Source organism: Sciurus vulgaris (genome assembly GCF_902686455.1).
Source record: "Sciurus vulgaris genome assembly, chromosome: 15".
NCBI classification, from domain to species: domain Eukaryota; kingdom Metazoa; phylum Chordata; class Mammalia; order Rodentia; family Sciuridae; genus Sciurus; species Sciurus vulgaris.
Genome location: NC_136476.1, coordinates 687,308 through 703,273, shown reverse-complemented (window position 1 = coordinate 703,273; position 15,966 = coordinate 687,308). Strand labels below are relative to the sequence as shown.

At 41.0% G+C, this 15,966-nt stretch overlaps 1 protein-coding gene across 3 annotated transcripts in view; it reads left to right on the top strand.

Moving 5' to 3' along the window:
- The first annotated feature begins 2,619 nt into the window (after positions 1 to 2,619).
- The window catches only part of DAPK1 (death associated protein kinase 1), a 192,483-nt gene continuing 179,136 nt past the window's right edge, over positions 2,620 to 15,966 (top strand). Inside the window, exons 1-2 of one of the 3 annotated variants that reach the window (XM_079113369.1) lie at positions 2,620 to 3,020; positions 3,862 to 4,031. In XM_079113369.1, coding sequence (XP_078969495.1) covers positions 3,970 to 4,031 — 62 coding nt within the window. In that variant the 5' untranslated portion in view covers positions 2,620 to 3,020; positions 3,862 to 3,969. Of the gene's footprint in view, positions 3,021 to 3,296; positions 3,401 to 3,561; positions 3,707 to 3,861; positions 4,032 to 15,966 lie in introns of those variants that run through there. The other 2 variants (XM_079113371.1, XM_079113370.1) reach the window with 2 other exon arrangements.

The window sequence follows — 15,966 nt, the reverse complement described above, 5'->3', positions numbered from 1 at the left end:
TTTTGAGCATGAAGGGGTGCTGTATTTTATCAAATGCTTTTTCTGCATCTATTGAAATAATCATGTGATTCTTGACTTTAAGTCTATTAATATGGTGAATTACGTTTATTGATTTCCTGATGTTGAACCAACCTTGCATCCCTGGGATGAAGCCCACTTGATCATGGTGCACTATCTTTTTAATATGTTTTTGTATGCGATTTGCTAAAATTTTGTTGAGAATTTTTTCCACATGTCTCTTTACATATGAGAGAGAGAGAGAGAAAGTTCTAAGATTTTAAGAACTAATTAAAGTAAGAAGTTATATTATGTCACCACCATCAGATTTTCCTAGAGTAAACAACTGAGGTGGGGCATATATTCTTTTCTCTCCCCTTTTATTTTTTTGCTTATCAGATTGAACCTAGGGGTACTTTACTTCTTAACTACATTTCCAACCCACCCCCCACTCCACTTTTCTTTTAAATTTTGAGATAGTGTCTCCTAAGTTGTTCAGAGACTCTCTAAGTTACTGAGTCTGGCCTCAAATTTGTGATCCTCCTACGTCAGCCTTCAAAGTTTCTAGGATTACTGGCATGTGCCCTCATGAAAGACTTCTTCCTTCCTTCCTTCCTCCCTCCCTCCCTCCCTCCCTCCCTCCCTCCCTTCCTTCCTTCCTTCCTTCCTTCCTTCCTTCCTTCCTTCCTTCCTTCCTTCCTTCCATTGAACCCAGGGCGTTGTGGATGCAAGGCAGGTACTTACCAACTGAGCTATATCCCCAGTCATAGACTATTTCTTGATTGAGAAATGTCAAGGAATTTGTGGACACAATTTTAAACTACCGCTTTCCTTTCTAAAATGCTTGCCTACATTAGTATAAATGTAAGCACATCAGGGGTAAGTGATTCATCCAAGGTCATTCAGCTGTTAAATGGTTCCACCAATATGAGATCCAATTTTGTGACTCAAAATTCCACACATTTTCACTGTCCTAGAAGATCTCCTGTGAACAGCCATGTCTAGTAGGGTAGATAAACTGTCTGCCCTCAAATAGGTTTGATTCTTTTAACTGTCTTGGAAAATATATTTATCTTGCAGGAAAAGTATTACCCATAAAGCAATCATCCATAAGTACTTTCCAAGTTTCTCCCAAATATCTGTTAAATTGATCTATTCCCAACAGACGTATTCATTTACATTTTTCCATATCAATCTCATTTTTTGGTCATTTTTGGCTGTATTTCTCACCTCTCAAGATCTTTTGTATTAATTCTCAGACCTACCAATTATGTTAATATGCCTCCTAACTTGGAGCTTTCCTTATTCCATTAGCAAGACCATATGCTCTTCCTGTAGGCCATTAAATGAAATATTCTTTAAGAGTAGGATTTGACAATGCCTGAGGGGCCTTCTTTTGTTTTGTCATTTCAAGAGGCCATTCACCTTCACTGCTGAAAATTTCTGTTGAACCAAAGAGTGTTTGAATCATGCCATATTAGAAAATCTTGGGATTTGCAAAATGGTGTGGATCTGAAATCTCAGGGGATTCACTTATCAGTTTGTCATTCTAGGCAGTAAGGTAAGAGTTCCGTTTAGAAAATGTCTCTGTTTGTCCTTCCCATTTTTTTGTGTTACCCACTCAAAGGCTTGGTGGGGGCATGGGATGAGAATCAGAGAAAAAATGGGCAAGATATCTCTGGTGGAAATGGGGTCTCTGTGTAGACCAGCACAGTCCTCAGAAATAAAATGCAAGTCACATAGATGCTGTTATATTTTGTAGTAGCCACATTTAACAAATAACAAGAAATAAGTGTAATTAATTTTAATATGATTTTGTTAGCCAAATATATTCAAAGAACTATTCGAACATGTAACTAATATAAATAAATGTACGAGACATTTTTCATTCTTATTTTCATATTGTCATGGAATCCGGTGTATATTTTACACTCAGAGCATAGTCCATTTGGGTCTGGCTGAATTTCAACTCAACAGTCAATTGTGCACTGGATAGCACAAAAAAGTCATTCCTTTCTGTTGCTTAATTGAGCCTCTGATATCTCAATCATTGCTTCTGGGATTGCCTACATTATGAGTTTCAGATCTCAGTTCAAAATACCTATCCTGCTAGCTACAAGAGAGGCCAGAGACAGAAAGATCACAAGTTCAAGACTAGCCTAGGCAATTTAGTGAGACCTTGTCAACAAAAAAGCAAACACCACACCCCCACCCCCAAACAACAATACAACCTTCGCTAAAGAGGAATCCCATCTAATGAGGTCATTCTCTATACCAGTAACCTGTTTTGTTGTAAACAGAACTGATCTCTTCCAGAATGACCTTATTTATTAGCTATTTATTATCTACCTTTTCCATCAGAATATAGGTTTCACCAAGGCAGGGATTTTAAAAATCCATTTATTTCCCATGATTTTCCCGTGCCGAGCACAGTGCCTGGCATACACAGGTCGACCAGTACACATCTGTGGGATGAAGGAATCGCGTTTCTCTAAACCGAGCTGAAGACTGCAGCTCCGCGAGGTGTCACAGGTGGGGCGCCCACGTTCGGCACCGCTGGCCTCTCTCCCTCCCTCCCTCGGCGGCGTGGGTGTGGGGTAAGTGGGCGTGTGCTCGGTAGAGCGCGCCAGCGAGCCGGGAGCGCCGAGCCGGGAGGAGCAGCAAGCGCAGCGCAGAACCCGCAGCGCTAGCCCCGCTGGGCTGCTCCGTGGTGGTTGGGCCGCGCCGCCAGTCCGCCAGTCCGCCAGCTGGGTCTCGATTGGCCACCTACTAGCTGCCCTCCACCTCAAAGGCGGCGAGGAACCGAGAGGCTGCTCTGTGGCCGGGGCGGGAGAGCGCGGCGGAGCGTCGCCGGGGACATTGTTCCCACAGCGAAGGGGGCACGGCGACCCTAGCGGTTCCAGGGTTCCAGCACTTGCGGGTCCGCTGCGCTCCCGCCACCGCCCCACTAGTCCTGGGCGTTGGCGCCTATGATCGGCTTCCAACAGCGTCCGGAGAGACCCGGGAAGCTCCGGGACGCCCGGGTGAGTAGCCACGAGCGGTTTTCCGATCCTTCCCAGGCCCCGCCGCCAGCTTTTGCTTTCGTGGCGGCAGCGCGGCTGGGCTTGCCTCAGTAGCGCCCCGGGCAACAGGGAAGGCCAAGGCGGGGGCAAACTTGGTTGCGGGGAGGAGGATTCCAGCCTTCTGGCGCCCCCAGCCTTGAGGACCACGTCGGAACAGGTGGCCCTGGTCGGGCGCTTTGTGTCGGGGATCGGGGGCCCGGAGCAGGCGGCCGCGCCTCCTTGGCCGCTCCCTTCCCTCCCTTGCTCCCCCGGGCGGCCGCACGCCGGGTCGACCGGGTAACGGAGAGAGTCGTCAGGAATGTGTCTCTGGGGAAAGGGAGAAGGTGGCAGCGACTGGGGAGGTAAGGGAACCGAGAGGTGGCGCGGGGGTGTCACCGCCGCGCAGGCTAGAGAGGGATGCCTCCAGTGAGGCGCGTTCCTCCCGGGCGAGGGCTTCATTCTTCCGCTGCGCCCCTGGAGGTGGGGAGCTGGGTGGGCGTGTGTGCAGAGAAAGGGGAGGCGGGGAGTCCAGTCACTTCCGGAGCTTGTTCTGATCAGGGCGCATAGACGGGACGAGGACCTTGGGATACGGGATACTGTGGTGTCCGGGCCCCACGCACGAGGGTGCTTTGCAGTTGGGGGTGTCCCTAGCCCTCCTTTAACAAAGGGTGCGTCTCTCCATGCCTCGGGGAGAGGCAGCTTCAGATACCTGGTCTATAGTGTGCATGTCTTAGTCTTGGGGAGATCTACTTCCTTTTAAGGTTGTTATTTTATTATCAATGACTTTCTGTCTTTCTATTTTTTTTTTTTTTTTTTTTTTAAGAACCGGAGACTGATGCATGAGTGGCCAACATCCACACAGTAGCTGTGGTGATGGTTTGGGGAGTAGAGCTGAGGTGCACTGGGCTTTGGTGAGGAGTGACAGTTTATCATGACCGTGTTCAGGCAGGAAAACGTGGATGATTACTACGACACCGGCGAGGAACTTGGCAGGTACGAGGTGTGCGGATGTGCATGGCTACTGGGTTGTGGGAATGCATAATATTGGGGGTGGTGGGTGTTAAACAAATGCAGTTTCAACCAGACATCTTCTTTGCTCTTTCAGGAGAAGAGCAAATTATAGAGAAAAGAGTTACTAAGCTAGTGAAAACCAGGGACCAGAAATAAACTCTCTGATTTAAGGGATGGAGGAGAGCAGTCTTTCGGTGCTTGGTTATTATACATAGGGTATTGATCAGAACCCCTGCACAAGAAGAGATTTAATTGTCTGCACTGTCTTATCAGCCTTTGCCTTTCTGAGACAATGAGGCAAACACTAAGATTCTAATGGTAACTGGAGTTAGCTCTTAAGTGTGATTTAAACAGTACAAATTAATAGGATTTTAAATTTTAATACTTTCCTTCTTTCTGAATTTTCAGTGTAACATCAGCAAGTATTGGTAGGTGTTAAATGGAAACTTGACAGATGTTGATGTTGGGCTTAGATTTTGAAACTTCTTCCAACCAGTAATTTAATTATCCAGTTGTTCGTGGTGGTTGTTTTGGTTTCATTTACAATGCTGAATTTTTAACAAATCAATGAGTCTAATATGGCTATCTGGATTCAGTGCATACTTCCATTACTGAAGGAGCTGTGATTCTCAGTAAAATGTTTCAGTTTCAAGGCAAACAAAGAATTGTTTCTTGGGGAGCATCTCAGGACTGCTGGCTGTTTCCTTTGGATATTCTACAGAGAGTATTGGGTTCTGTTTTTTATTAGCAGTTTTCTTACCTCAAAATTCAATTTATGGAATCTGTAGTGTATTTGTGTTGTAAGTGAAGTAGCAAAAGGATCTTTAAATTAAAAAAAGTATATGTGTATTGAAATTGTTATTTTTCCATCACACCTGATATCCCCATACATAGCTTCCTTTATCTTCATGAAAAGGAATTTTAAAAACACCCCCACACTAGATTACCTAATGAGAATTAGGAAAACTGGGATTAATGAAAAATTTTGAAACTTCAGATGATAATGAAGAATGAAAAGTAATTTTTAAAAAGTTACTATAAGGAAATATTTCTGTGTATGTTTAGTATTGACTCAAAACATTGATGGGAGCCTATACTTAGGAGGAGGTTGCTATTTTTGAGATGTAGTGAGTCAAGAAGGAAAGCTCTTGGAAAATCACATTTTATTGATATGTTTAAGATTAAGGTTTAAGAGTGTGCAGTTGAAATACTTGGTTAAACTGGAATTAAACAATTATTCCTGTGTTTTCAACAAGATGAGTGGTCCTTTGGGACTAGAAAATAAAATAGATGAAAAAATAATATATTTCAATTCCATTTGTGTTGGGTAGTCTGGTTATATAAATTCAGTTTTAAAGAGAGATGATTAAAATTAGGTGAAATGATTGTTTAATGGATTAAGTATATTGACCTTGTTTTCATAATGATCTTTTGGTAGAAATATGTGTTAAGAGAAAGAAAAACAAAACAAAACAAAAAAATCTTGAAGCATCCTGTGGCTGGTGAAGGGTGTGTGATCTTTATTTCGTGAGTGCAACTACAAGGGAGGTGATTTGCTCATTTGTCACTAGCATTTTGCTTTGATTTTGACTGTCTACATTTCTGTGTACCTTTTTCCCCACTGTGCAAGACTAATTGATGAATTATTAAATAATTTATGTGACCTAGGAATTTGAAAGAAGTGCTCTGGAAAACTGGGAGTTGGGAACATTTTTTTTTTTAAAGTAAAATATATGCATACCTATAATCCCAGCTATTTGGGAGGCAGAGTTAGGAGGATCACAAGTTCAAGGCCAACCTGGACAACTTATGGAGACCCTTCCAAAATAAAATTAAAGGGCTAGGGATGTAACTCAGTGGTAGAGCCCTTGCCTAGCATGTGTGAAGTCCTGTTTATATCTGCCTCGTACATAGCCACTTTCCCAAAACGAGTCTTAATGTAAAATGGACATGTACGAAAGGTGCTACTTGTATGATGGACGTGTGATTGAGAGAAGATTGGGTGTGGAGGAAACAGTTTAGTGGCAGAAAGATGAAAATGAGCAGGTACTTGGTACAAATGCAAGGTTGTTCTAAGTATTGAGCTGTGAGCTCCTAAGCAGTCAGTTATAAGTGAACCAATACCTAAACTCTACCTAAATATCTTTAGCAATAATCTAAATTATTGTCACTTTGTAAATATATTACTGAGACAAAGTCCATAGTGAGAGGAGGGGACATAGGTTTTAAAATAGAACACCATATTATGATTATGATTTTACATTTAGAAAAACTGAGTGCATGAATGTATGAATGTGTGTGTGTCTGTAATGCACTGCTCAAGACTTCTTTAAAAGCTTTCTGTAAAATCTTAAGGTCTTTGTAAAGTATTATAATTGTTGCAGAAGTGATGACTCATGTGGACAGATAATTCTGGTCCAAAACCTAACTCTGCAGGTGGTTACCTTTATAATCTTGAACAGGTCACCTATCCATTCTGACACTCAGAATCTCCAGCTATGAAGTGGGAGACCTAGTGTTTATTTCATGACTGTTGTGAAAATAAAGTAATCTAACATATGTAAAAGTATTTGTTTATTTATTTTGGTACTGGGGATTGAACCCAGGGGTGCTCTACTGCTGCGCTACGTTCCCCCAATCCCCCCTCCTTGTTTTTGGAGACAGGGTCTCACTAAATTGCCAAAGCTGGCCTCAAACTTGAAATTCTCCTGCCTTAGCCTTCAGAGTTGTTGAGATTACAGACATGTGCCACCACGCCTGGCTGTATATTATCCTCAGGACTAGGGAGGACATGTGGGTGTTCTAGGCAGGCTAATAACTTGACCTGCTACTCTGTCTCCTTTAAGTATCTGCTTACCAGTTTCTGGAGGGGAATTCCCTGTGGGAAAAGTTCCTGAAGGAAACCCTTAGCTGACAACTCTTGGTTTCTTCACTGTGATTCTGTAGCTCTGGCTTTTAGCTGACACATGCTCCAAGCAGAAGCAAGTTTTTGCAGTGGATGGGACCTCTCTCTTTTGAAGACTAAGTAACCTTTGATTTTGACTCCAGGAGGCCCTTTAGGGACTCATCCTGTATCCCTGGAGGCTGAACAAAAAGCGTTTCTATCATTCGCAGGAGTCCCTGAGAAGAGTTCTTATACACGTAATTTTCTCCATTTACTGTTGCACTGCATTGTTTTAGTGCCCCAGGATGCTGTGGCACCTCTTATAGTTGCCAACATGGGCAACTCAAGGCTGATGTGCCCCAATTTTAGGCTGTGGACAACTTTGGTCCTTCATCTCACCAGTGAGGTTCCTGGACGTCTTCCTGTACACTGCTTTCCTGAGGGACTGCTCTTCTTTTTTATCCCACTGTGGTCTGAAGACCCAAGACTCACCCCCTTTAACATGTCTTTTTCCACAATGATTTTTCCCTTTCAGGAGTCAAATGAGTTGTCCAAGACACTTGCTTGGTCCGTGACCATGGACTGCCCAGTGGCATGTTTCTTCCCTGGTTTGTGTTAATAGTCTTGTATTGCTCCTTGTAGCTAGCTTGCAAGTTCCTTCAGGTAGTCTCTGTGGTTCAGGTTTGTTGAAGTCCTTTGTCCCCAGGTAGGCAAAGTGCTGAAGAATTCTGGGCAAATGTGTAGTGGATGCCTGAATGAGCTAATGCAGATCTGCCAGTGTGATGTTGAGATCAGAAAAAGGATTTATGATGGAAATGATGAGCCAAGTGTAGTGGTGCCCTCCTTGTGCAATCCCAGCAACTTGGGAATCTGAGGAAGGAGGACCCCTGTGAGGCCAACCTGGTCAATTTGGCAAGACCCTGTCTTGAAAGAAAAAATAAATAAATAAAAAACTTATAATAGTGCTACAATCCCTAGTACTGTAGTATTAAAGGGCGGGGGGAAGCAAAAGCAAATGATGGTGCAGATGCTGATGCTATTAGAGAGGCAATGTGCAGTGTGGGATAATCTCAGTACACTTATTTGGAAAGGAGGGAGGTATGTCTGTAGGGTATTGTGAAAATTAAGAGACAGTGGTTCCAAACATCTATCACATAGTCCCTACCTAATATATTACATTTAATAACCTGTTTTTCACATCATAACATTTATTACCCTGCGTAGTATTTGGTTGTTTGTTTATTTGCTTTTCCCATGATGTTGTGGCTGTTTTAATCAGTTATTTTGCTGCTGTCACTAAATGACCTGACCAGCCCAACTGTAAAGGAGGAAAGGTTTATTTCAGCGCTCACAGTTTTAGGTCTTAATCCATAGAAGGCTGGCTCCATTCCTTGTGGCTCAAGGTGATGTTGAACATCACCTTGAGAATGTGGTAGAGGGAAGCAGCTTACATCAGGGTGATCAGGAAGCAGAGAGGAGATTCCACTCACCACATACAAATATATCCCAAAGCCATGCCCCAATTCCCACATCCTCCAGCCATACCCTACCTACCTCCAGTTACCACCCAGTTAATCCCATCAGGGATTAATTCACTGATTAGGTTAAGTCTCTCAAAGCCCAATCAATTCTCTGAACCTTCTTACATTGCCTCACACATGAGCTTTTGGGGGATACCTCACATCCAAACCATAACAGTGGCCTTGAACTTGCTCAGCATTTAAAAAATTTCTCATGCCTAATTAGATACATGGCACTTAGTAGGTACTCAGCAAATGCACACTGATTGACTCAATGGATCAATTTATGAAAAGCACCTTAGAGGAAATATATATTGGGCTTTCAATAAATGATGATGGTGAAGATGAGCACTTAGGATATAAAAGCTGCAACTCATGAAAATAAAAACTGCTTTTGCATTTATATTCTCTGACTGAACGGTAATGAGCACAGCAGCCAAAATTTCCAAGCACGAGATCCATTTTAAACAAAACAAATGGAGTACAGCATTAAATATTTTACATTGATTTGGATGATTGTTGGAAGCTAATAATTCAAATTTATAACATTTCCCTTTTGGCACAAAATCCATAGGCATTTTAATTGAAGTAAGAAATTGCCCCAAGCCCTGATAGTCTGTGTTTATATTTCACTTGGTTTACTGCTGATGGCCAGAGTTAGTCCCAAGAATAACAGCAACCCTGTGTGGCTAGAAGAAACATTGTGCTGGGTTTTCTCATTGGAAGTGGGAAGCATAGACCACTGTTAGTGGACTGACTACTGATCATCCTGTAGGACTGTGCTGAGGGTGGTTTTTTCTCTTTGCATTTCTGATTCAGAATGCTCTCAGATGTTTCCTCTGGTAGGAAAGGCAGCAAAGTTTTAAGAGAATGTTTAAATATACCCATGTACTGCATAATGATCATTTATAATGGAGCTGAAAAGTTCCTATTGCCTAGTGATGTCACAGCCATTGTAATGTTGTAGAAATATTACTGCTCCTGGTACTGCTGGTATAAACAAACCTACTGTTCTGCCAGTCTTCTAAAAGCAGAGCATGTCAAAGTATGTATAGTATGTAATATTTGATAATAAATTCCTATTACTGGTTTATTCACTTACTATATACTACACTTTCTTTTTCTTTTGTTGTGGTACTGGGATTGAACCCAGGAGCACTTTACCACTGAGATACATTCCCAACTCTCTTTTTTTCAAATACTTTTCTATTAGAGCGTCATAATTATACATAGTATTTGGGTTCATTTTGCCATCATACTTGCAAAGAATTTAATTTCAATCCCCATTCTTCCCCCCTTTTCCTTTCTTCCTTCCTCCCCCAATTCTCCCTCCTTTATTAAACTTCCTTTCTTCTACATATATATAAAGTTAAAGTTATATTCACTTTGACTTTTTGAAATCATTCCATTTATCTTTCCCTTTCCTTTCTTCCCTCTTATTCTCCTATCCGACTCTTTTCTAAAAAGTTATTATTTTTTAAACAATTTTAAGACAGCAAGGTGGCCCTAAGCAACTTAGTGAGACCCCCATCTCAAAGTTTAAAAAAATTTAAAAAGGGCTGGGGGTGTTGCTCAGTGGTTAAAGCACCCCTGGGTTCAATCCCTGGTACTAAGGCGGGGCGGGGTGGCGAGAAACACAGAAAAATATTATTTTTTTTTTAAAGGTTAAATTTGAAGACAAGTTCTCACTAAGTTGCCCAGACTGACCTTGAACTTGTGATCCTCCTGCCTTAGCTTCCCAAGTCACTGGGATTACAGCTGTGTGTCACCCTGCCCAGCTATATGGTACTTTAAACCATTATTTTACAGTGTACTTATTTAAAAAGTTTGCTGTAAAACAGGTTTGTTTAAGTATGATGTTAGCACAACAATGACATTGCCTAACCACATGGTTCTTGGTGTGTATGTTGTTAAAGTGATGCTTGACTGTATATATTTTAGAGGTGATGGCTAGTGATTTTAAAAACCTGTGCATTGTAGGAAGGTCTAATAATCATCCTCCAGGAGAGAAGGGCGGGCATGATAGAGTTAGTAAGTGGCAGTTTGGTTGAATGCTTATTTGCTGCCGTGTTTGCGTGCTGCCTTGGCAAGCATCATTTAAGTCCAATGGGGCCAAGAGCAGAGGTTTGAGGTGCTTACTGATGGGGATGGGAAGCCAAGGAACACTGAAGCTGACTTCCTGGGTCTCATTCTAGGCTTGTGTCCTATGCAGATATTTAGGAACCTTAAAGATTCCCTAACATTGGTATGCCCCAACAGAGCCATGAAAACACTATACACTTACAGAGAAATGAGTGCTCAAATTACTTGATAGTTATGTACAAATGTTATATCAGAAGAGGTGATGTTGTCTCTTTTCTCCTTTAGTTTGTCCTCTTGTCTACTAGCAAAATTGTAACTATTTGAAGGCATAGACTAGTTCCCTCCAGGTGGGGTGGGTGAGGAAGGTGGGTGGGTGGGGAGGCATATTCTCTGGTTGTTGGATAGTGTCGAGATGGTGGTGGTGGTGAGGGCAAGGTGACAAGGTTAGTGTTTTATTGCCTGACCCATCAGGGAAACCTGTTAGGAACTTTCATCCTTAATTCAAGCCTACTGCTACGTACAACCAACATAACTAAGCATTTCATACAAGTGAAGTAAAACAGAATTGAAGTAGAAATTTATTTCTTGCCAGGCATGGCAGTGCATGCCTATAATAAGACTTGGGAGGATTCCAAGTTTGAGGCCAGCTTGGGTAACTTAGTGAGACCCTGTCTTAAAATTTCAAAAAGGGTTGGTGATGAAGCTCAGTGGCAGAGCACTCCTGGGTGCAATCTGTAGTACACCAAAAAAAAAAAAAAGAAAAAAAAGAAAAAGAAAAAGAAAGAAAGAAAAATATTCTGATGGTGAGATATGAATACACCTAGTGACAGGAGGGAAGTGGCTTCCTTTGGTACAGGGTAACCCAGAGGCTTCAGGGACATCAATCTGGAGGAATCTGGGTGGTCAGCCCATCATCCCTTCCTGTTTGTCCACTTGGTATTTAGACAGGTCAGGTGGCTTTCTCAGGGCAGTTGGTTAGTAGGCACAAGAGAGACCCAGACTCATAGCCAGGTTTGTTCTATTATCTGCACTATTAGGATTTGAAATCCAAATGGAGTTGATATTTAAGAGCTGTCTTTGGGGCATCTATTGAATGCTGATTCACTTCAGTATGTGCATTGGCAAGGGTGGTAAATAGTAGCTAGTAACCACTTCATGGTCCATTTTCACTGGAAGCTGGCCAAATACAGTGGGGCTACCCTTGTTGCTCAAGTCACAAGCCATGATGGCACACTGGAACCTCCTTTTCTTTTCCAAATAGCTTGTGCCCTGCATTAAATGGTATTAGCATGTGGTATAGTTATAGTCAAATCCTGAGGTTAATAGTTTAGCTTTCTAGAGATTCTTAAAATACTTTCATTATTATTTAACTTGAATAGTGTAATATGTAAGAATCTGGTCTCTGCCCCTGGGGCCTACCCACTGAATAACCAGTTTCTCATTTCACTGATCAGCGCTAGTCAGTCTAGCTTGCAATTGGTGTGTGATTGTTTGGGACTTTATGTGAAAGGTATTATTCTTGGCCTTGAAGGAGAGTATATAGGATTATATTTATAATAAATCCGGTGTATTATTTTGTTAATATTCTAAATGAATTCTTTTAAATGTGCAGTTATGAGATGACTGAGTGTTAAAAGTTTGCATTCACATTTTCTACATTTTCTAACCAAAATGGGTTTAAAATACCTTTCTTTGGCCAGTACATCTTTCTTTCTTTTTATGTTTTGAGGTGCTAGAGTTCAAACTTAGAACTTTCCTCATGCTGGGCAAATGCTCTATTACTGAGCCACGTCTCCAGCCTCATATCTTTCGTAGGTAAAACAAAAAGTACATTTGTATCCTAGCTGTTGATTTAATCTGACAGATGAGTTTTTACAAAGAAAAAGTCTAAAATCTAGTTTGTGTTTTGTTTCAATCTCAAACCAAAACAAAACAGTCATGTGATAGTAACTGATCTCTGGAGATATCTGACCCCTGTGGTCCATGGTGACACACCTGGTATGGCTTATGGATCACGCTTGTAGTCATTATGTGGCTTACCTCAGAGAAATGATCACGAGGCTTGATCGTTACCTGTTGATGCTTCCATTGTGAGCTTGAGAAATTTTGCTTTAAACCTAATGTAAATGCAGAGATGTCAGGAATGGGAGGATGGGAAAATGTTCTTGATATTTTTTTTTCCTTAACAAGCACATTCAATTTTGGATGAAGAACATAATGTTTGAGCAAATGAATACTTGTAAGTTGCTCATCTCTTGTTGTGTAGAATTTTATATTGATGATGCTTCTATTCATAAACCTGATGTTTTTTAACTGGGGAATTTGGCTGCAGGTATGGATTATCTTTTGGGACACTTTTTTTATTAAAACTGACTAATTATTCTTATTTAGATATAAATGATGAATATTGCTTATTTTTGAATATTTAAAGAAGAGTTGATAATGCAGATTGAGGATCCCTAAGTGTAAAATCCAAAATTTGAAACTTTTTGAGCACTGACATATTGCCACAAGTGAAAAATTCCACAGGTTAAAACTTTGTTTCATGCACATAATTACTAAGAAAATTACATAAAATTACCTTCAGAGTATGTGGATAAGATATATAAGAAGCAAATGAATTTCATGTTTGAACTTGGGTGGTGTCTCCAAGATAGCTCATTATGTGTGTGCAAAGATTCCAAAACCTGAAAAAATTTGAAATGCAAAATACTCCTGGACCCTATCCCATTGGAAAGAGATATTCAACCTCTGTAAGTTTTCACATACAATAATGAACAGATTTTCATTTTTGAACAGTTCTGTCAATAGTTCATTTATTCCTGCTTTTGAAACCATGTAGCCTTTTTCTTGGTAATATAAAAAGTCTGAAAAAAAATTTTTTTTTAATTGTACTAGGGATTGAACCCAGGTGCACTGTACCACTGAGCTATATCCCCCCTCCTTTTTGAGACAGGGTCTTCCTAAGTTACTGATCGTGGCCTTGAACTTGTGATCCTCCTACCTCAGCCTCCCAAGTTGCTGGGATTTTAGGTGTGTGCCATTGTGATGTCAGAATTTTCAAGACAAGGTCTTATATGAGGGTAAATAGGTGATGCAGGAGAAAAAATGACAGAGGGCAAATTTGGGAAGAGTAGGAAGGAGAAGTCAGTATTTAATGTTGATTCAGTTCTGATGTTTCTACCTTCCTATGAGAAGTTCTTCTAAATCACTTCACTTCCTTTGTGTTTTTTGTCATCTGTGGTTTATGGGTAAGCAGCAGAAATGTGTGTCTGTGGGAAAGTGATGAAAGGTGCACCCCTTTGAGTGTAATATTTAAGGGACTGTGAGTTATAAGATGTTCACTGTATAAAAACAAAGCTATTGGCACTGTAGGTGTGAGTATCCTGCAGATGACAGACTTACAGGTAACTGCTAAAGTTGGAGATGATGAATGGCACATGATACACAGAGATGTTGTCCTTAGGACTTTGGTAAACTAAACAATAGTAAAAAATTATTTGCTGCCTTAAAAAACAGGTTGAGCATCTCTAATCAGAAACTCTAAAATCAGAAATGTTCTAAATCCAAACAATTTTTGGAGCATATCAGATTTTTGGATTAGGGATGCTCAATCCATAAGTCTAAAATATTCCAAAATCAGAAAAATTCCTAAATCTGTAACACTTCTGGTCCCAGGAGGTTTGGACAAGGGATACTCAAACCATAATATTTTATTGGTCTATAAATCAGTATAATGGAAAACTGACTAGGGGATTTTACTGTACACTTGGAATGGGATATAGAAGTTGTCTTTCTTTAAAATGTTGTCCTTGCTACCCAGTGTGTCTATAAGCTGCTGTGTGTAATGCCAGAAACTTCTACTATTGTTCTTAGGCATCCCCTTGGCTTCAGCTTGCCATGCTGCGTCCCCACTGCAGCACTTGGAGGGGCCCCTTTTCCTGTTGGTTCGGCTCCTCTGTCATCTGTACATGCAGGGTACGGGCCTCCAAGGGCTTGGCTGACTTGAGTAACTTCTGTTTTTTTTTTTTTTTTTTTCCTCACTGATGTCACTGTACATGGAAGATAATTTACAGTTCTCCCATTTAGAACTGATGAGTTTGCTCCAAGCTCCATCATGTGTTCCATCTCATGAGTACCTCAGTTCTCTGATTCAATTGTTTGGGAGAGGAAGTGAATTAGCACAAGTGAAATATTTTCCAGGATGAAATTTTATCATTTCCAGCTTTCCTCCCCACCCCTCCCTTGGCTCAAAGAGATAAGAATACTTGGCCAATATAGCAGTGGATTGGGAAATTGAAAGCTGGTGGCTATATAGAAGCATGAAATCCCTTGGTTTTATTCATTGTGATTTGAGCACTGAATAAGCATGTCCTATTTAAGAATATTCCTAATTAATGTAGGTCATTCTTTGATGGCTTCATCAAAGCAACGTTCTCTTTAGTGTAGATAATTTGTGTGTGTGTTTGTATGTGATTCTGGGTATTGAATCTCCAGGGGTGCTTTACCACTCCACAACATCCCCAGCCCTTCTTATTTTTGAGACAGAGTCATACTAAGTTGCTCAGGCTGGCTTAAATTTGGGAGCCTATTGCCTTAGCCTCCTGTGTTGCTAGGATTACAGGTGTGAGTCACTGCACCTGGCTCAAATGCTTTAAAAAAAAAAAAAAAAAAAAAAAAACTACATTAGAGAGAAGTTATAACCTGGAAAAAAGAAGCAAATATCAAAATGAATGGCCTGATCACTTTTCATCTACATCCTTCTCCAGAGCATGTTCAGGGCTACTCTACCATAAAGGCTCTGGTTCTTATTTCCTGTATCCCTTAACCATTTGGATTAAATCACTGTTTTAGTCAACTTTTGCATTGCTGGGAACAACATATCTGCAAAGAACAATTTAGAGGAGGAAAAGTTTATTTGGGGCTCATGGTTTCAGAGTTCTCAGTCCATAGATGGTTGACTACATTGCTCTGGGCTCAAGGTGAAGCAGCATACATGGGGGAAGGGCTCAGCAGAGGAAGGCTGTTCAGCTTATGGGCTGGTCAGGAAGGAATTTGAGTTGGGGGGTGAGGAGGGGGAAGGGGAAAGGACCACAGGGAAGATGTACCCTTACAGGGTACCCTCCTTGTGACCCACCTCCTATGCCACTCCATCTACCTGCAGTTACCACTCAGTCCTTTCAAATTAGGATGAACTGATTAGTTTTCAACTCTCATGATCTAATCATTTTACCTCTGAATATTCCTGCATTAACAGGAGCTTTTTGGGGACACCTCATACTGAGACTCATAACAATGTATTTTTTCACAATTGACTTATGCATGTGATTTTTGACTCTGCCTATGGATCATTAGTTTTCAGAGGGAAGAGAACATGACTTTTTGAGTCTCCTGTATTGGTTGGGATTATGCTGAGTGTATAGTAGATCTT